This window comes from Heloderma suspectum, chromosome 7 (assembly GCF_057233095.1).
Source record: "Heloderma suspectum isolate Gila_16-S chromosome 7, 16-S_ref, whole genome shotgun sequence".
NCBI lineage: Eukaryota > Metazoa > Chordata > Lepidosauria > Squamata > Helodermatidae > Heloderma > Heloderma suspectum.
In genome coordinates this window covers 21,249,357-21,271,234 of record NC_139464.1, presented here as the reverse complement: position 1 = coordinate 21,271,234, position 21,878 = coordinate 21,249,357, and the positions used below count along the sequence as shown (strand labels likewise).

The following is a 21,878-nucleotide window of genomic DNA, read 5'->3' as shown; positions in this document are numbered from 1 at the left end:
GAAACTGAAAAGAAAGAGTGACAGACTTTGCAAGAATTTATTTCCCCCCAATTTGGCTGAAAATAGCAGAAGCGGAGAAATTTGGATCAGACCATATATCAAAAATATATTCAACTTCAGGTTGTTAGTCGGGGCATGGCTGGGGGTGGGGGGAGAATCATATGATTCAATGCTCCCCCATCAACAAACTTCCCTAGACACAGAAAAGTAGCAGGCCACAGGGAAACAACCATGTGCCAGTTCCCAAAGCACTAGCTCCGTGTGCTGGGAATTTGGATCCTGTATTGCGGGGCAGCAGAATTCAAAATGTCCAATTCCCCCCACACGCAGTCTTAAAGGTACAGTAAAGCATTTTCTCTTATTGACATTTATGTAGTACTATCAGTATGCTTTGTAAAGCACCATGCACAAGGTAGGTCCCTATTCCATGCAGTTGACGGTATGAAATTCAACACAGGGGAGAAAACGGGGGAATGAGAGGCAGAAGTATTTGGGCGGGGGGAGAGAGAATGCTTTTAGTTCAGGTAGAACTTAGAAGTAACTAAGTAGAACTTAGGCTTCGTAACAATGGGGTATGGCAATCAAAATGGCAAATGTGGTTCAATGTAAGCAAGTGTGAAGCGTTGGGGCAAAAAATCCCAACATCAAATATAAGCTGATTGGATCTGAGCTAGCAGTGACTGAGCAAGGAAGATATCTTGGGGTTGTGGTGGACAGCTCAGTGAAAATGTCCACCCAGTGTGTAGCTGCTGTAAAAAAGGCAAATTCCACGTTAGACATATTTACTTTATTTATTTACACTATTTATATACCGTTCCATATCTAGAACAGATTTCAGAGGAAAATTAGGAAAGGAATTGAGAATAAAACTGCCAGTATCATACTCCTCTTATTATACAAATCTATGGTGCGACCACACTTAGAATACCGTGCACAGTTCTGGTTATCGCACCTAAAAATGATATTACAGAGTTGGAAAAAGGGCAGAAAAGGGCAACTAAAATGATCAAGGGGCTGGAGCAACTCCCCTATGAGGGAAGGTTACAACAACTGGAATTATTTAGCTTGGAGAAAAGGTGAGCAAGGGGAGAAAGTGGGTAGGGAGACATTTTTCTCCCTCACCTGGGGTCACGTCATGAAGCTGATTGGTGGGAGATTCAGGAAAGGTAAAAGGAAGTCCTTCTTCACACAATGCAGAGTTCAACTATGGAATTCACTACCACAGGATGTAGCGATGGCCAGAAATTTGGACGGCTTTAAAAGGGGGTTAGACAAATTCCTGGAGGAGAAGCCTATCAATGGCTACTAGTCCTCATGGGTATGTGACCTCCAGTATCAGAGGCAGTATGCCTATGCAACCAGTTGCTGGGGAACATGGGCAGGAGGGTGCTGTTGCACTCATGCCCTGCTTGTGGGCAGCTGGTTGGCCACTGTGTGAACAGATTGCTGGACTAGATGGACTTGGTCTGATCCAACATGGCTCTTCTTATGTTCTTATGTTCTCAAGGTTGTGTGTGCCAAAAGTTTCATAGAAGAGATGGGCTTTGATTTTGCTGAATGTATAAACCAGCCCCCACAGGCACAAGACCTGCAACTACAGAACATGTGAATTGGCTCTTCATCACATAAAAAAAGACCTCTTTCCACTTGCTGAAAGTTTTGGTCAGACAACCAAATCCCAAACCTGGAATGCTGAAGCCATTCAAAGGGGCCAGAATGTAACAATGGGCTCATGGCTGTACTATCAAAGGGAAAGCATAAAACACAAATGCAACTGCAACTGCAGCAAACAGCCAGCACATCAAAGCAGAAAGAGCATCTCCTCCCACCACTGATTCCTGCATTTGGCAGGCACATCGACTCCTCACAGAGCAGATCTGTGCTCAGCACTAACCAAGTGCTTTGACCGAAGAACCGGGAGGTCAGCTGCCAATGAAGCGCTTTGCCGTGTTGTGGCCCGAAGAGCCCTCTGCTCAGTTCACTTCAGTATGGATCTGGCAGATAGTCAATAAGTGGGCCATAAAACCATCATCGCTTCGGCTCGAGCCTTTTCATTACAGGAAGAATTATACTCCAGAGTACACCAGAAGAATCTTGTTAGGAGTTTCCCCAACCTTCCAAGAAAATAATGGTCCAATAATGGAAGAAAGGTGACAGCAACCAGTTAGTCATTCTTTGATAGATGGACAACAAGCCATTTATGCACTAACACATCTTGTTTTCACACCCAACACTCAGAATGCCTTTGAGCCTGTTTTATGCTTGAGTGTGAACATTCTCAGCACACATTTCTCTCTATTTTATCAACCGTATTTGTAGCTTGACCTTCCTCCATGGGGCTCAGGGTGCCACACGTGAGCTTAGGATTACTGTGAGTGCAAAATGGGCTAAGTGTTTGAAGGGTTGTACCTGGGCTGTACCACTTCAAAAGGGTTGGTGGGGGCCCTCACATGATCGAATCGTTCTCCACAGGAAAAATGTCCTCCACATTCCAAAACTAGATGTCAGGGAAAAGATCAACAGCCTAAGCATGTGCTGAGAGTCCTTTTCATACTTCAGCATTCATTCAGGTGAGCCCCCACCAGCAATTCAAAGAGGTACAGCCCAGACACAGGTTTGGCAGTGAGTACCAGGCCAGACAGAGAGAGAGAGAGCACTTTGTGAGCTTCACAGCCAAGAGAGGATTAGAACCCATATCTCTCAGGCCCAAGCACTGCTCTATCCATTCCACATTGCTCTCATAATAGAGGGTTATGCTAGACCCCCACCCGAAATGGATGGTGGTTAGTGATTATTAATAATCAATTAATTATTGTTCTGCACCGTCCTGAAATCCAAATAGGATGAAGGGCGGTATAGAATATGTTTTAATAAATAAAATAAATGTTATACGACTCACCTCTCCTAAGGGCCCAACTTAGTGCAAGAGAACTGAGTATTTCCTCACCCAGTGCACACTCATAAACAAATATATACATGGAGCTTCCCTGTACAGAAGAAGTGGGAGCGTCTTCTCAGGCCGCTCTTCCACACAGACACACAAGCCTGTGCAAATGCAGAAAATTCTTGGATCAGCGTGAAGTGCTTTAAGATCTCAGGTGTTAGTGTCTTTCAGTTTACTAAACAAACAGCAATAAGTGTAATAATGCCCTTGTGTAGTACTTTCAGATGGTCAAAGCATGTCATATACATCCTCTTATTGCACTCCTTTTAACCATCCGCTAAGGTGAGGACTGCTATCCCTATATTGCGGATGGCAGTAGGAGAACCGAGGCGCAGAGAGAGAGAGAGAGAGCGCCTTGCATTAGGCCACCTGGCAAGTTCATAGCAGAGGAGAGATTCTATCCAGGAATTTCCCAGTTCATAGCTCAGCCTCTTTGCCACACCAGTGTGAATTATGGAATACAAATACTAAGATAATTACTTAGCTTTCAACATGGACCAGTTCTTGGGGACCTATGGGTCAGAGAACAGCAAATGTTTTTATGGGACACCGGCTTTTAAGTTTGGGATGGGGATTTCCACCCAGGTGTGGAGCTTACACGCCCTCTGAATTTCTTTTTTGGGTGGCCAGCAGCTACATCACACAGCAAACTTTCCTTCTCTGCAATTACATACCATTACTGGCAATAATCAACTTTTATCCAAATTAAGTACTAAAACAGAGTGTCAAAATTAAAACCTGAAAGTCTTGACATAAAGACTAGAAGCATGAAAGAAATATTGTATGTGCTGCCACTCAAAGCAGTTCTACTTGATTAAAGTACATTTGTTGGACAAGGAAGAGGAGCAACACTCCTATCGCTTAACCATGGTTAAACATTGAGAACTAGATGCAAGATCCCCACGCTCCCTCCTCCCAATTGCCCCTCTATGACACAAATAGCACCCCCCCTTACTTCCCCCAATGCCTGTAGACATGCTTAACCCCTAACAAGGCTTTAATCTGATTGTACTGATGATGCTCTCGGGGCGACAATCTCAAAAGAGAAAGACCCCAAACGGGCAAGATGTAGAAGGTTCCATTCAATTTGTGATTTGTAGGATTGGGATTGTGGCTATCCCCTAACTAGGATTTAAGCAGAAGTTGAAACCCAGGCTTTAATCAAGTTTGCAAACACTGGTTAAGATGGGAACCCTGGATGGCGTTAATCACAGCTGAGGCTGGTTCAGATGTAACCCTTAGCCATGGTTAAAGCCTTCAGGGGAAGTGGGAAATTTGTATGCAAGAGGGGAGACTCACAAAAGAAGGCATGCACTATCCCACAGCCCACTCCCAATCATATAACCATGGTTAGGAACATAGGAAGCTGCCTTATACTCAGACCCTTGGTCCATCTAGCCCTGTATTGTTGACACTGACTGGCAGCAGCTCCCCAGGGTTTCAGGCAGGATTCTTTTCTGCCTAAAACCCTGGAGATGCCAGGGGTCAAAGCTGGGACCTTCTGCATACAAAGCATGCGCTGTATCACACTGAGCTTTGGCCCCTCCCATGGTGAAGAGGCTGAGGTGTCATCTGCCCCTGAGCAAAGTGAATCTTACCAATTTTCTTCAGAAGAATGAAACAAAACATTGTGCACACAAAATTCCTGAAGCTATAACGACCTCTAACAGCAATCTTCTGTCTGGTACAGGGCAGGAACGGCTGCTATCTGGTCTCAGGGGGTATCTCCAGAACAGGAATCTCAATTTCCCCCTTTCATACTGTAATTTTTTTGATGCATCTGTGTTGGTACAATAAACTTCCATTATATTGCAATCTCTGCTCGTCCTCTCATAGAGTTTCTGAATAGAGAAGGTTTGAGAAATATTATCAGCCAATGTGGACTTCCTCTAAAATGGACATCCCTTTTCATTTCCAGCTGCACTCCTAATAGTTCAAAGATGGCACACATGGAAAGGACTTTGGTCCATAAATGAAAAAACACCTGTATTTGAAACTGATCTTTTTTAATGATTTTTTCACTGTTTGTTTAAAGGTTGTTCTACCTGCTTAGCACGATCATATCAAATCCCACTCCTTGCCTCGTCATCTCTCCTTCTAGTGCTGAAACCACAATGTCTCTATTTGCATCCAGCAAGCTGTTTAGATGAGATAAGCCCCTGAATTTTAATAGAAATAACACAGTCCTAAGTCACGGATGTTTCACAGAAGTGGGTCATTAAAACATGCAAACTAACTGCGATCAACGCTATGCTTTCTCCCCATATCCCCCCACCCCAACATACACCCATTTCCGCAATGAAGAAAGAAAGAGATGTCTCTTAAAATTGCCATTTGTTGCATGCAAATATCATGAACAAAAGTGCTATTTATGGCCACTGACAAACAAATTTGCATGCTATGTAGTACAAATTGCATTCCCCTTGGTGCTGTGCTTCGCTGATAGTGAACATGAATGTACAAAAAGTTCTTATTACATTCGGATTCTGGTATGTGCAGAGCCTGCTTGTGCAATTATTTGATAAGACTCCCCCACCACACCACCCCGCTTTCCTTCTGCATGCAACATGATCTTCTGTGTGTACACACCATGTCCAGTCGATCACCACGTTCCCTAGCATTAGAAATACACAGCAGGTCTAATGCCAGAGCACAGATCAGTCTTCCCCAGCCTGATGCCCTCCAGATGTTTTGGAGTACAGCTCTCAGAATTCCTGACCCTTGGGGAAGACCCTTCCCCCCATTCTGGACAATTTGCTCTGTTCTTTGTTGTATGACTGTGTATCTCTCTCTCTCTCTCTCTCTCTCTCTCTCTCACACACACACACACACACACACTTAAAATAGTATTTAATTCATGTAATAGATGTATATAGCACTTACCATTAAAAAAAAAAACCCTCTAAGTGGTGTGACCATAAACCCCTACCTGCTTGAAAAGCTCTTGGAGCACCCAACCCATGCTTTTTTCAGTCAGAGATGTGGGTGTCCTTCTCAGTCTTTGTTTGAGAGGGAATATATATTCTATATATGCATATATGCCCTATATATGCCTGCCTGAGGACTGAGATCTGTTGGAGGGGCCCTCCTCTATGTCCCACCAGTGCGAGACATACACTATGGTGAGATGTGGGAGAAGGCCTTCTCTGCTGTGGCACCCTGGTTGTGGAATGCCTTCTCCTTGGAGGCCCGATCAGTGCAGACATTGGTTTCACTTCAGTGCCAAGTAAAAACATGGCTTTTTACCAAAGCCTTTGAGGGCTAAATGCATTCCCTAAAGTAGCACACTGTTTTAACTATTTTATTGTTTTAGATTTTAAATTGGTATTAGCTTGTTTAATGTTTAATAAGTTTTTAGCAGTTTCAATTACTTATTGTTTAATACTGTTGAAACTGATTTTATCTGTACGCCGCCCTGAGATCTTAATGATATAGGGCGGGATATCAATGTTTTAAATAAATAAATAGATAAACCTTCCTCAACCTGGTTCCCGCTTCAGATGTTTTGGGCCTCAGCTCCCATCAGCCCCAGCCAGAATGGCCAATGGCCAGGAATGCTGGGTGCTGTCATCCAAAACATCCTTAGGGCACCAGGTTGGGGGACGGCCGCAGGAGAGGAGGTAGCAGAGGTGGTGAGACCAGTTTCCACCCCGCAAGGTGCACTGCGCATCTGGAGCTGGTAGCCCCCCTATTTTAAGTTGCTGGCAGGCATCAGCTTTAGCAGGAAGGGGGTCCCCTATACGAGGTAGACAAGTGAGAAAGTGTTGGTGGCCTCAGGTTGTGGGGACTTGCTAGAGCTCCACATCCCTGGTTGGGGAGTCGGTGTCCACAGCAGCCACCCTCTAAACAGGCAGCATGAGATACAGCCACCTCCCCATTTGTGCCAACTCTCATGGCATTTTTGGAAGCCCAGAGCAGTGCTGCTGCCAGAGACAGTCACAAAATGCAGCAGAAGCAGCCAGTCATACATTCTTTCTACATCCCTCCCCAAAGCACTGTGATTGGAAGTGAAAAGATCTGGTTAGAAGCGAGAGCTGTCAGTCACAAAACTGCACCCCCTCCTCTCCTCTCCTCCCCACCCTGGCATTGCCCTTAGGTGGGAGGAAATGTATCATTTTTTGCAGACACATTGCCTGGCTCTCTGGGTCCCTCTGAATAGCTCCTAAAGGGTCGGAAGGAGACAGATTAGGTTCTGACAGATTCAGAGGACCCCTGCTTCACTTCAGGCAAGTCCTGAATCTCGGGATACATCCAAAGCAAATGCACATCCCTAGCATACATGTATAGCCTCCGGGTAGCAGGGCCGCTGTGAATGTGCATTTGCCCTATTTTCTTCAGAAGGTAACTCTTGTCTGCAGGATCCAGTTCCAAGGAAAGTAGTCTGCATGTTGGCAACAAGATTCAGCGGAACACATCACCGATGGGGTAGACTAGCAGTGAGCTGTGCAGGAGTCCCCCACCCAACCTGCCAGCTTCTTCCTCAGGCCCCGCCCCCTCTCCCAGCAGAGAAAAGCTGTTCTCTCCGATCAGCAGCTGATCACAGATAAGAGCTTTTCCCTGCCAGGGACCTAGGGAGGACCCTGCTGAGCGATTCAGTCCTGCTTACTTCTGGAGCTTGTCCTTCTTACTTCTGAATAGTCATGCAGAGGCTTGATATGTGGGATGCTATCTGAAAGTGCTGCTGAATGATTCAGTCCTGCTTACCTCTAAGTAGACACGCAGAGACTTGACCAGCTTACTTCTGAGTGGGCATACAATAAGCAAGAATCACATTTCGGCCCTGCCCACTTTGCCTTTAGCCCTGCCCACAGATGGGATGCATCCTTCCAGCCCTTTCTCAGATTAGAATCCGACCCTTGTATCAAAGGGGTCCCCCACCCCAGTGCTAGACACATGTCCTGGACTGCATGATGCTCAGTAATACAAGAGAACAGCCTTGTTCCATCAACCAAATCTGGGGATTCTCAATGAGTGGACGATGGGAGATTGCACCAGCTGGCTCTAGCCAGGACCCTGACATGGCGATTGCCCTTCCACGTGGACTCTGTGGATGTACAAGCCACATTTGTGTAGGCTCCCTTTACAAAATACATACCCTGTGGAGAGAGCACCCAGGGGAAGCGCTGATCAACACATGGAGGTTTGAGGTAGGACCAGCGAGGGCGATTCCCTCCCTCCCTCCCTCCACCCCCCCCACCCCACCCCCACACACAGGCTGGGTATACACATCACACTAATCCACACACAGTGGCTGAGTGTGGGTTGTTGTTGAACCATGGGTTACTGTGTTGCGTGAAAGCAGCGTGTTTCTGCAGGATGGCTTCTTAACGATGCAGGGTGGCTTATTTTTCTTGAACAAGTCACCTTGAGATCCCATGGTTTGCTGTTGAGTTGTTCAGGGTGGTTAACAAGCAACACTGCATGGTTAACAAGTCACCCCGTAGAAAATGTACTGCGTTCAGACAACACGCTAACCCACGGTTCAACAGCAACCCACAGTTCAACAACAACCCATGGTTCATCCACCGAATATGGGTTAGCATGTTGTGTGTACCCAGATATTGAGTATCCCCAGATTTGATTGGCTAAACACAGCTAGGATTATTACAAGTATTCCAAGAGCTGAGATGCTCATTGTTTTCATACATATTGAGAAAGGACACAATAAACTACACTTTGTCTCCTTGGGGTGGAAGTAATTGGTGCGCCAATCACATGAATGCCAGAAATGTTGCATTTGAACAAGACCAGGTGAAAGTCTTGATAAGGCAGACATTGTTATCTCACTGCATCCCACATTCAGAAAATGAATGTGTTGGTTTGGACTTCTGACATTTTCCTTCTCCCCCCAGTTTTAGTTTTTCTAAACCGATAGTAGGTGCAACTTAAAAGTAGATGTTCATTCTTCTAATACTGACAGAGATGTCTGATAGCTAAAGAGGTATTGGCTGGTATCAGATGCCTTATCTATTCTCAGACTTGCAGGTAGCATGCTGATCCAGTAGAGGTAGCAACAAGGTTGAAGTCGAGAAATGCAGTTCGTCTTAGAAAGAAATAATACATAATAATCAAGACAAGGGAAGTGACATGGGGTTGGATCCAGACTCCCCCCCATGCATTTTGGAGCAGACCCACTGAAATCAGTGCGACAAGTTAAATTAGTCATGACAAACTTCATTGGGCCCACCGATTTCAGTGGGTCTACTTTAAGTATAACTAAGTCTGGATCCAATTCATTGGCCTCTATCAAGCAAAAGTTACTCATGGCTAGCCTTCCCCAACTCAGTACTCTCCGGAAGGTTGGACTACAACTCCCATTATCCTTGACCATCAGCCATGTTTGCTGAGGCTGTTGGGAGGTGTAGTCCTGGAGGGCACCAGGTTGGGGGAGACTGCTCATGGTTGTGCAGTCCGAGGCATGTTTACTCAGAAACGAGCCCCACTGAACGCAATATCCCCAAGTAAATGCGCACAGGATTGCAGCCCAAGAATGCAGTCCTATGAACGCATACTTGGGAATAAGCCCTACTGAACTCCATGGGCCTCAGTTCTGAGTGAACATGCATCAGACTGGGTTGCAAGTCCCATTAAAAACAATGCAATTTAAGTTTGCCTTGATGAAGACCCATTGAAAGCAAGGCTAACAGTTGGATCAGGGCCAATTTAATTTAATGCTACAAGAAGAAACTTGTTGGAAGAACAAATTTTAGCAAATAGGCAACAAGGAAGAAATGGGTGGTATATGGACAGAGCATGTGGGCATAAGGTTTGTGCATACCTGAGATGTGTACAACCAAATCAGGCCAAAATTAGCTCTATATGACTTTGGACTCAGGGATCTAAAGGGATCTCCTACACGAACCAGATCAATGGTTACATTGTCATCAGGTGGATAGTGATCAGAGACAGGGCCTTTTTGGCTGTGGTACCCCATCTCTGCAACCCTCTCTTCCTGGCAACAAGTTTGTTAAGCTCCAGGTCCCAGGCAAAGACCTTTTTACTGGCCCACACCTTTTCAACCTGCTAGTTTTTAATCTGAACATTGTTGCTTTTGTCCACTGAAGTGCACAATTCTAAACCTAAAGTATCATGTCAGTTTTACTGCAGTTTCGCGAGTGTTCAGTTTAACTATCGCTGTTATTGTTTTAAACTGTAAGCTGCCTTGGAAATTCAAACTGAATTGAACGACAGAACAGAAGGGTTTAGGGCACAATCCTATCCAGATAGACGGCCCCCTCCAAACTCGGAGGTGACTGTCTATCCAGTGCAGGGCAAGAGAAGCACAGAGGGGATCGTTCCCTCCGCGCTTCTCCTGCCCTTCATTTTCGGCCGCTCTGCACTCCTCCGGCGAGCGCAGAGGATGGGATTGTTCCGCACTGCCTCCAAGGCTGCATGGAAGTGGAGGGAGGTCGGTTCTCCAGGAACCGACCTCGGAGCACGGGCTCCAAGGTCAGCTCCCGGAAAACAAGATATCCTATGGCCATCTAGCCACTGTCTAGCAGCCATAGGATTGCTCCCTTAATTAAAAGAACTAGCAAAGGCTGCAATTGTCAATATACAGATGGAAAATTGAAAAGGTAGAAGATAAAAATGGGGATTTACTGTTGGAATGACGAACCAGTAAGCTACCTACAAATTCCATTAACAAAAAAAAAAAAAAATGGAAATGTTATATGTAAAGAACTAATTATGTAAATAGCTCAACAGTGAAATAAAGTTCTAAGGTGAGAAATAGCACAAGTTGAAATTCCCTGGTTTTGGTTGTTTCTCAGCAGTTAAAATAATTCTACTCCCTCAACTTAAATGGGATGGGGAACATGGAGCTCTGCAGATTCTGTTGGACTACAACTCCCATCATCCATCACCACTGGCTATCCCAGCTAGAACTCATGGGAGTTGCAGTCCACTAACATCAGTTCACTAACACCTGGACGTCCCCATGTTCCCCACCCCCTGGATTAGAGGATTCTCAGTACAGAAATGGGCAGTCTACATATTTCCCTCTGTTTCCAGTGTTCAGCCTGTGCATGCCAGTGCTTATGTACCAAAACTGTAACACCTATACACAAGAGGTATCATCAGGCTTGGGGAAAACCTAAGGTTAACAGAAGTGTAAAAAAAAACTTTAGAAAAACCGGGGGGGCGGGGAGAGATGGAAAACTTAGCATGGCTGGCTGGGGAATGCTGGGAGTTGTAGGACTTTTTTCTGTCTCAACATGCATAGGATTGCGTCCTTAATGAGGACTACACATGCTCAGTGGGCAAGGAATGCTGGCTGACAAGAAAACCAGGAGAAAGGGGGACTGGAATGGAGCAGCTGGAATCCTGAACAAAGAACACTTTGCAATGCAACATTTTGTATTTTCAATGAGAAACAAAGGCACCCAGGTACATAGGATGTGTTATGCAAAATGAAACACCACTCTGGAATTTGTCTAGATGTGGAGCGGTATATACATGTTGTAAATAAGATAGATAGATAGATAGATAGATAGATAGATAGATAGATAGATAGATAGATGGATGGATGATAGATAGATAAACAGGGGTGGGGTAGATTTGCAAGAGAGCACTGAAACCTATTAACTCAGGGGTCCCCAACACAGCACCCATAGGGGCCTCCAACAGCTCCCATGAAGCTCTCCCCTCCCTGCCCCCTTCAAAAGATAGTTTTAAGAAAACCCTTGGAAACTGTTACAGCAGTCTTGTTTTTCTCCCTTTCTAGCCTCTAGCCTTGCTCTTTCTCTCCCCTCTACCCCCTTTGCTCTTTCTCTCCCCTCTCCCCCTTTCGCCCTTTCTCTCCCCTCTGGCTCTAGCCTTGCCCTTTCTCTCCCCTCTCCCCCCTTTGCTCTTTCTCTCCCCTCTACCCCCTTATCCTTTCTCTCCCCTCTAGCTCTTTCTCTCCCCTCTACTCCCTTTCCCTTGCTGTTTCCCCCTCCCTCCCAGCCTCACTATTTCCCCCACCTCTTTAGCTCACTGTTTCTCCACCTCCCAGCCTCTAGTCTTGCTATTTATCTCCCCACCTCTTTACCTTGCTATTTCCCCCGCCCTTCCAGCCTCTAGCCTCTTTCTTTCCCCCTACCACCACCTCTTTAACTCACTTTTGACTAGCCAGGCCCCCACGGCAGCTGTTACGGAACTAGCCACACCTCCATGGCAGTCATTTTCTGGTGGTGCTCACAGCAGTTTCTCAAATTCCCAAATGTGCCCATGGGTCCCAAAAAGTTGGGGACCGCTGCCTTAACCTGTCCCACCTGCTACCTAAAGTAGTCCAGCCCAACAAAACCCTGATCACTTGATTTTGCTGAATGTGTCACAGGACTTTAGGCAATGAGGGACTGGGATGGGGTGGTGTCCCCAGAAGTTAAGTGCTCTCATGACCAGCTTTGAGCCTTACAGGCAAGTGGGCCAGACATGGGCGCATAGGGAGCTGCCTTATGCCGAGTCAGACTATCGGTCCATCTAGCCCAGTATTGTGAACACCGACTGGCGGCCACTATCCAGAGATTCAGGCAGGAGTTTTTCCTGCCCTACCTGGAGATGCCAGGGATTGAACTTGTGACCTTCTGCTTACAAAGCATGTGCTCTACCACTGAGCCATGGCCCTTCCCTTCCTGGACAGACTACCCCATTCAGGGTCCCCACAATGAGGAAATCGGAACCCAGAGATGCGACTAACCCCATTCATTCCCTTCCTCGTCAGAGTTATTCAGATGGAGTCGAGCGCATGACCCTTCTGAAGAACGGGCTGAAGTTCAAAAAGCGTCCAGCTGATTTTCCTTCTGGCTGCCAGCCACAAGTCAGCTTGAGAAAAGAGACCCTGCTACAGTCAGGGAAAAAGCTTTGGAAACCAAGAACACAAACGTCTCCATTCAGTCTGGAGAAACGGAAAGTAGTTCCACCTTTAAAAAGGGTATCCGGTAAGGGATCTTTTACCAGCAGCACTACACCAGGAAGTGTGGGAATTCTGATTTTCAAGTCTGATACCAAAAGCTTTCAGATCGGTGTACAAATGCTAATCTGACCAAGATATTGTTTAATACGGGTCGGAGCATCTATTTGATATTAGAGCAGTAGGAAGAAAAGCCATGGACTGCCTATCCACATTCTGTGCTAATCTCCCAGTAGTCACCTCAGCAAGACTTGGAGCATTGCGACCCCTGTGATGGAGGGGTCGGGGGGACAGAGCCATTGGTATCGTCCATACAAAAGTGGCACATGTGAAATCCTGTGCTCCACATGCGCCCTTCCCCCACCCACCCACGTGCTGCTCCTTGCCCTTCTGATTTTGCACTGACACAGGGAGGGTTTTTGCACAACCAAACATGGCCCCACCTCTGACACTGGGCAAGGGAGCGCCCAACAAGAGGGACCCAGTAGGGGGATGCAATGTGTCTCTGTGCAGAACACCGAGAGGCACGGTGCCTCCCCCAGCACTCCTTGCAACATACAGTGCTGCTCCCAAACTGTCATTAAGGGGGTTGAGATCACCACCCCTCCCACAGCTTGAAGGAATGTGAGAGGGGGATCGTGTGAACCTGCAAGCTAGCCACGCCCCCAACGTGCACGATGGCCACAGAAGCACACATGGTTTTGGCTAGGCTCCAAGTGAGGGGGGACCCCGGCATAGAGGAGTTCTACACATATACTTCAATACATGCATAAAATATGCCCTTCTCGTGTGAGCCAAATGTGGAAACATGGGGGGCAGGGCCAGCAGGCATGGCTGAGAAGGGCTAGCGCATACAGCTCTACACACACACCCTCACATGTTCTTTCAGCACATGACAGTGCAGCTGAAACCCCGCATCACGACCAACGTTCTAGCTAGTTTTACATATTCAGCTCGTTCACTGCTGCAATATATGATCACCTCTTCTGGTATGAAAATCTTCGTTATTTTTGTTTAATGATTTGTTACATTTAGATGCCACCTTTCCTCCAAGGAGCCCAAGGCAGTGTACATGATCCTCCTCTTCCTCTCCACTTTATCCTCACAACAGCCCTGTGAGGTAGGTTAAGCTGAGAGGCTATAACTGCCCGAAGTCACCCAGTGAGCTTCATGGCCCGGACCTCCCGAGTCCCAGTCCAACACCCTAACCACTGCACTCCCTGGCAGAGGTCTTTCCAGCCTTGCTACCCAGGGGCCTTGATCGTGCTACAATCACCGAATATTTTTCTAACTCACTTCAACCCCCTTACACTTAGAAGAAAACCAGAGGCTGATGTTTCAGGGTGAACAGGTCAAGCCAAACGGCTCTTCTGTCCCTATAGAAAAAACATGCTGCTCTTCTCTCCTTCCCACCCCATACTGGCTGCGAAGTGGCCAAGACAAATTGCGTTATCACTTGCCAATGAAAGAAGAAGTCCCAAGAAGTTGGGTCTGCCTGGCTGCGAGCTCAAGAAAAGCAGCAGCCAATTGTGTTATTTGAAGTGCGGCCAAAAACGGTCTCCCTTTCAGTGGGAGGTGAATCCACTGTGGGGTTCAGTCAGAACCAGTTGGAACTCTAAAGGAGCTATCCAAGCTGCTTCACAAGGTGTCAGGCACCTTGGATAGCTCCTTTAGACTTCTGACTGAAACCCAGAGCGGATTCATCGCCCCTTTGATATCAGAGCCACCACCCTCCACTGATCCATTTGCATTGCCATTCCAAATCCACTTATTAGAATATCTTGCCAATAACAGGCAACCTAAAGATGGAATCTCAGGTCAAGGCTATGCTGTATGTGGTGTTTTGCCTAACCTACAAACAAAGTCTATCATGGCCAGAGCTGCATGAAACCGTCCCGGAGAAAAGGGCTGGGCGACCACAACAACTGAGAGGAAAACTGTGACGTTACAAAATGGGAACAGAGGTAAACAAGAATTCAGTTCTAGGAGGGCTGCCTGCACTTACCCATCATGAGAGGAAGAGCAGCATAGCAGCTGTGAACAGGAGGTCCATGGCTCAAATCTCACCCCAGCCAGAAGTTTGTGTTGCCTTAGTGAAGCCACTCTATCTCTCTTAGCCTCAGTCCACTCGTTTGCAACACAGCCAGAACCGGCAACAGCTTTCAGTAAGACACCCTCAATGGGGCCCTCTCCTTCAGCAAGGCCACCTTTTCACCAGCATTGTGGCCTGCTGCTGCCAGTGACGTGGAGCAGAAAATTCTCCAGGGCTTCATGTTTCCACAGAAAGTTTTCTGTTTCATAGGTTCATTAGCGCCAATGAACAGATGCCAATTGCAAATACAAGGTCAGGCAAGCTGGGCGGTTTCAAAGTTGTCACTAATGTTATAGGGGAGAATGTGAGAGCATGCCACAAACACACCATTGAAATACATATATGCCTCAGTGTGAAACAGAACTCATGAGTGGCGGTTCTTGTCAGTGGACTCTCTGCTGGGTGTGGCCATTCGCAGGCACCCAACCATATCGACCCTTGACGCTGGTCCTGAACATGGCAATAAAAAGTACTGGAAGAAGCAGAAAGAGCAGAAGGCACTAATGTCTGACAAAACAGGAGAGAAAATATTCTCAGGTGCCTGAAAAAATGTTTCACTGGGCCCCAATGCTTTTCAGAAAGAAATTTCCTCCCTCAGGGTGGCTAACAGCCCAGTTTAAAAACAAGAATAGTAAAAACACAGACACGTTCACCCCTAACAATAAGCCAGGAATCCTGGCTTATTAAACCACAATGTGGAGGGGCTGCATGTTGGTGCACCAGGCCCTGTTGCATGAGCGAACGTGGCCAAAGCATCATATGGCTCCTTAGCCATCTCCCATTCAGGTATTGCTTACAGGCAAACTATCCTTGGCTTTAGCAATGAGACTGTATCATGTGCCTCCTGGCCATTCCTCAGGCAGAGGCCGAGATGCGCAAGGCAGGGAACAATATGAGCCCACACCTTCCCTACAACAGCCGGAGTTCCCACAGTCTGTACAGACCACTTCAAACTTCTACTTTTTCCTTCTTTGTTGCCACAACTCATTCTTCTGCTGCTCCCAGTGGCGCCAACTGCCCCAATTCCATCCGCCAGCTTTCCCATAAAATTTCCACCAACAGAGTACATGGAAACTTCCTAACTGTTAGAGCAACACGACAATGGAACCAACTACCTAGGGAGGTGGTGGGCTCTCCCACAGTGGAGGCATTCAAGACGAAGCTGGACAGCCATCTGTCAGGGATGCTTTGACTTGGATTCCTGCATTGTGCAGGGGGTTGGACTCGATGGTCTTATAGGCCCCTTCCAACCCTACCATTCTATGATTCTAAGAAATGCCTCCTATGGAGAGCCAGTGTGGTGTAGTGGCTAGAGAGCTGGACTAGGAGCCGGGAGATCCAGGTTCTAGTCCCCACTCGGCCATAGAAGCTCACTGTGTGACTTTGGGCCAATCACTGACTCTCAGCCCAACCTACCTCACAGGAGTGTTGTTGTGAGGCTACAGTGGAGAGGAGGAGAATTATGCATGCCACCTTGGGTTACTTAAGGAGGAAAAAATGGTGGGATATAAATGCAATAAATAAATAAATAAATAAAATGTCTAACTAGAGTTCAAAAGCATTTGAGGCAAGCTTTAGAGCCACCTTTCCAACCTGATGCCCTCCAGACATGTTGGGACTGCAACTCCCATCATTCTCAGCCAGCATGGAAATTTGGTCATGCCGGCTGGGAATGATGGGATTTGTAGTCCCACATATCTGGAGGGTGCCAGGTTCTGTGAGGCTGCTTCAGAGGTACCAAAAAAACATATCAAGTGTATATATCTGAAGAAAGGAGGAGGATGTGATGGCACAGCAGGAACATTCCAGTGTCAGCTGGTGCTCATTGGGGCTGGTGGGGCAGGACAGACACTTAATATCCTACTGGGATTGTTGGAGGAGGACAGGAGAAGATCATGTCGGCTGTTGTCAGGAGCTGCCCCTTTTCAGTGTGCAACTCCTTTGCTGAGGGAACTGCACTGGCTGCCTATTTGCTCCCAGGCCAGGTTTAAGTTATTAGTACTAGTGTACAAAGCCCTAAACAACTTGGGACCAGGATACCTGAGAGAGCTCCTTCTCCCTTACCAATGTGCCCAGTCATGGAGTTCCTCAGAGGGCTTGCTCCTGGTGGTTCCACATGGACCCACGGCCCGGTTGGAGTCCACCAGGAAAACAGCCTTCAGTGTGGCGGCCCCCTTCCTGAGGAATTCCCTGCCTCTGGAGGTCAGGCAGGCGCCAACTTTGTGTTGCGTTTCAAGAGGTGTTCCTTGTGTGACCAGCTGCGGTTTATTAAATTCCACCTTGTTGGGATTTGTCTTCTTAAAAAATGTTTTAACTCTTTTAACCCAGTGTTTTATTCTTTTACCTTGCTGTTCACTGCTCCGAAATCTTCTGATGTGGAGTGGTATAGAAATATTATAAATAAATAAATAAATAAAATGTGTTCCAATCAGCAACTCCATGCCATGCATTGTGGGAGGATTTCTCTGCCATGAGTGGGGGGGGGGGCACCTCTAGTTGAAACTCAAATGGCAGTAACCCCTGTAATGTGCTCCTCTACAACCTGGCGTCTTCCAACTGTTTTGCACTACAACTCCCAGCATTCTTGGCCACTCACCACACAGGGGCTGGGGCTGATGGGAGGTGAAGCCCAAAAGATCTGAAGAGCGCCAGCTTGAGGAAGGCTGCGGTAGTGTTTCCCACGCTAAGCGCTCTCAACCGATCACACGTGGCACACAAGGACGGGTTACGTTCTAACCCACCCTAACTCATCCAGCCTGCCGGGGTACAGTTGCTGTGAGTTTTCCCCAGCAGTCTGCATAGCCAATACTCGTGCTCGGTTCTCACAGTAACCCAGTACCATTTCCAACTGCTGAAACTTTAACAAGGCAACTAGCTTTTGAGCAGATGAGTAAAAACAAAAATGAGAGATAATAAATAAATAGTTAAAAAGAAGAAGAGAAAACAGAGGAAGTCTGAGAGGGGTGGGGAAATTGTTTTTCTAGAGTTAAATCCACCTTTCATCCAGACCAGACGGGGTGCAGGGAGAATCAATTTGGGAAGCCCAACACGGGTTATCCTATCTGCAGGGGAATGCTGGGAGCTGTAGGACTTCCTTCTGTCTAACCCTGCACAGGATTGCACCCTAACTTATCTGTACTGCACACAATCATCACACTGATTAATCCAGAATAAGCAACTCCTTTCAACGTTGTCGTCACAAACCCTAATACGGGCACGTTTCCCCTACAACCTAAAAACGGGGTGGGGGAATCACCCCATTTTCCACCTCGACTGTGGCTGAATGGGGCCGTGCGGTCAAGTGGTGGTACGCAACCATGGCTACTTATCCCGGGATCAGAAGCAGGGTGAGCAACCAACAGCGTGGAGACCACGGAAGACACCGCAGGCACGTGCATCTTAGGCATCTGTATTGCCTCTTTCCCATTTTGTTCACGAATTTTCAGCGCTGGTTGGTGTAACAGGAAATGCACCTTGGGATTTCAAGAGGGAGGGCTGTGGAAAGCGGCGAGCGGGCATCCCCTCCGACATACATATCTGCTCCGGAAAGCAATGGAAACCAGCAAGCACGAACCGCCCCTAGTCGTGGAAGCCCAGCTGGGCGATATAGAGCACAGGTGTGGCCGCTGAGCGCTCAGGCTACCAAGCAGGGAAGCGGAGGGGGAGGGGGGCCACCAGCCCACCCAGCGGGAGAAGCACCGTTTGTATTAATATTTCCCTCCCTGCACCATGCGAGGCCAGGATCGTGTGGGCGTGCGCGTACGTACGGCAACACACACTCAAATTGTCGCCAAGCAGCCGATCGAAGGGCCGTTTCACACGTTACGGGTTTGCTTCGCCGCGTGCTTAAGCCGCGGCGACAGCACGGCCGAGATCCCGACGGATCTAAACAGAGGGTGGGGCTGGAAGTGCACGGCGGGGCACACAGGCGCACCCGGCTTGGGGGGGCACACGCACACACACACACACCACCCTCCCTCCAAGAAAACCTCCCCCTTCCCAGTCCGCGCCCGTGGAAACGGAGCGGCAGCAGCAGGGCGGCGCGCGAACCGGGCAGCCCGGCGCCGCCGTCCCCCGGATCAGCAGCGCCCGGGAGGATTCGCGCCGGGGAAACGCGCTCGTCGGAGGGGTGCCTGGGTCTGGGGCGCCGGCGGATCCTCCCCGCTGCCCTCGCCACGCCGCCTTTGTGAGCGCCTCCTTACCGCGGCTCGCGCCTTTCCCTCCTCGCTCAGCTGCGACGCTTCTCCGAGGGAGAGAGACCCGGCGGCCGAAGGCGAGGGCCGCGGCCCCTGGCGCCAGCGGAGCCGGGGGCTGATCCACGCGGGGCGTAAGAGCCGGCGGCAGCCGCGTCGTCCAACAAAGTGCGGCGGCGGCGGCACCGCGGCCGGCTCCGGCTCCCGAAGTGCCCGCCTCGGCCGCGGCCGCGCTCGGGATTTCCGCGGACCCGGGCTCCCTCTCCTGGCCACCCGGCGCGCGGCCGGCGCGGCGAGGCGGCGGCGCTCTTAAGGCGGCTTCGCACGTGCGGGCGGCCCGGCGCTTGGGTTCCCTGCGCGTGGCGCAGCTCCCCGCCAGCCCGGCCTCGCGCGCTTAGAGCGGGGCCGTCTGCTTCCGTCGTAAAGGCAGGATCACCACGGCTCCCCTTTCCGCGCGCTTGCCTCCCCCCCTCCTTCTCCCCGTACCTGAGTCTTCCGTTCTCTTCCCTGCATCTCGCTCATCTTCTCGCCGCTTTCCCTCTTTGCACGGAGGGAACCGCTGCGGAACACGGCGGGCTACTTCGACAGCTCCTTCTCTGCGATCTATTTAAACGCAGGACAAAGGGCCTTTCGTGCAGGAGACGCCTTGAGCGATCACGGCGTCGTGTAAAGCGCCCGCAAACTTCCGTGAAGGAGCAATCTCAAATCGCAGGATGAAAGCGCTGTACCGTGGCGGGCTGGATGAGCAGTGGGCGAACGTGTGACCCGAGCCCTTTGAAAAGCGCTGTGTTTGAGGTGACCTCAGAGTTCTGATCTGTGATGACCCCCATTCACGCTGAGAAGTCTTCACGTGTGAGCTTGCCAGTAGGTCTTTCCTTCTGTAGAGTGGGGAATTGGACTCCTATGCATGCATGCCTATTCAAAAGGAAGGCTCACTGAGTTTAGCAGGATGTGTTCTGAGGAAACTGGGTATAGGACTGCAGCCTGGAACGATCGTGGTGTTGGAACGCCTTTGCTATGAGAAATTATTTGTATTATTATTATTTATTTAATTTCCATACCAACCAACAGGCAAAGCTCCCTGGGCGATTCACAACAATTCACACATAAAATACAAACAACACAACATTATGATAAAACATAGTCTAAAAAAAAAAAATTAAAGTAACAAAATGTAAAACTAAACACCCAAAAACAGTTTCAATAAACATTTTGGGGGGCTGTGGCGAGGGAGATATGAAAGTGCAGTTGATCGATAGTAGCTTCAAGACGGACAAAATCAGACTTCTAATAAAACAAATGACTCCCTTGTGGAATACGCTACCACAAGATATGGAGAGAGCCCAAAGGCAGAGCACATGAAGGAGGTTTTGGGCAGGGCTGGCTCCAGGTGAAAGGGCGTCTCCATCAGAGTGCCCTGTAGTGGTTCTTTTCAGCTCCCTCGCACATGAATGAGACCCAACACTCCGCCAATGGCCCCACCCACTTCTTTGGTCGCTCCCTTGGCCAAGGCCTTACCTCAGGGGTGAGGAACCATGGGCCTGGAGCCAAATCTTGCCCATGTAGGGTCCTCGTGTGGCCCTCTATGTCTTCCCTGATGATTGCGCCCCCTTCCCCTGGCCACCAGGCCCAGCCCAAAATAACTTGCTGCCTCTCATGAGGCTGCCGCCACTGCCTGCCTACAGCTGCTACCCACCCAGCTTGCACTCCTTCCCTTCCGTGCACCTTCCTCCCCTTTCCAGCCACGGGGCTCCCATGAGAACACAGCCAAAACTCTCACCAGAGCTGAACCAAACTCTCGCAAGACTCAGCCGAACACTCACGAGAGGTCATGAGCGTACCCCCAAGCTCTCACACTGCCCCTGCAACCAGGGTAAGGAAAAGCGGCGGCGCATGATAGCAGGTTGTTCCAGAGAGCTCTGCCAGCTGCTTTCTGGGTGTGGTAAATGCCACAGCAGGAGAGTGGCGGGCAGATCTCTCCAGAGAACCTGCTGGAGGTGGCGGGGAGGCAATGGTGGACCCTCCTGGTGGGAGGGGCAGCACAATTCTCCGCTCTTCCCACTCTGCTGCCTGATGCAGACACATCAGCCTGCACAATGGTAGGGCCGGCCCTGCAAACCAGCAATTGTTTGTGGGCTTCCTGTTTGGAGTGCAATTTTTCCCCATTCTGAAAGGCTGAAATGCCTCTCCTAAAGCTTAGCTGTTGACAGTAAGAGAATTAAGCTACATTGTGCTGGTAGTTTTGTTCCCGCCCCCTTTGATTTTGGCCCTGCCCCCCACTGGAATGAATTTGACTCTCAGGCTGAAAGAAGTTCTGCAGTCCAGAAGTGCCCCAGACAACTTGGCCAAAGGCTGGGGATGCTGAGAGTGGTCATCCAAAACATCTGGAGGGCACTAGGTTGAGAAGGGCTGTGAGTGGAAGCTGGTGGCTCTGATGTCAGCGGGGCAGTGAATCCGCTCCGGGTTTTAGTCAAAACACTAAAGGAGCTATCCAAGGTGCTTCTTGGATAGCTCCTTTAGAGTTCTGACTGAAACCCGGAGCGGATTCACAACCCCACTGACATCGGAACCATCAGTCTCCATGCTGTAAATCATGGGGACTGGGAACGTTATCATTACTTGTGCTATAGCTAAACATTATTACAGTGATGCTTTCAGTGTAGACCAAGCCTGAGTATCAAAAGCATTTTACGTGTGTTTTCTCAATAATTCCCAGATGGCAGATTGAAGGTGAAACGCAGTGGCTTGTCTAGAGCC

The 21,878-nt window shown here is 48.7% G+C and overlaps 1 protein-coding gene across 9 annotated transcripts in view; it reads right to left on the bottom strand.

Annotated features, from left to right (window-relative positions):
* Window positions 1–20,008, bottom strand: part of EPS8 (EGFR pathway substrate 8, signaling adaptor) — a 219,117-nt gene extending 199,109 nt beyond the window's left edge. For 4 of the 9 annotated variants that reach the window (XM_084809225.1, XM_084809228.1, XM_084809229.1 and 1 more), the window contains exon 1: window positions 19,131–19,293. Coding sequence is in view for 5 of the 9 variants with exons in the window: in XM_084809230.1 (XP_084665356.1) it covers window positions 19,608–19,643 (36 nt within the window). In the remaining 4 variants the exon portion in view is untranslated. Of the gene's footprint in view, window positions 1–19,130; window positions 19,294–19,607 lie in introns of those variants that run through there. The other 5 variants (XM_084809224.1, XM_084809227.1, XM_084809222.1 and 2 more) reach the window with 3 other exon arrangements.
* Between the last annotated feature and the right edge of the window lie 1,870 nt (window positions 20,009–21,878).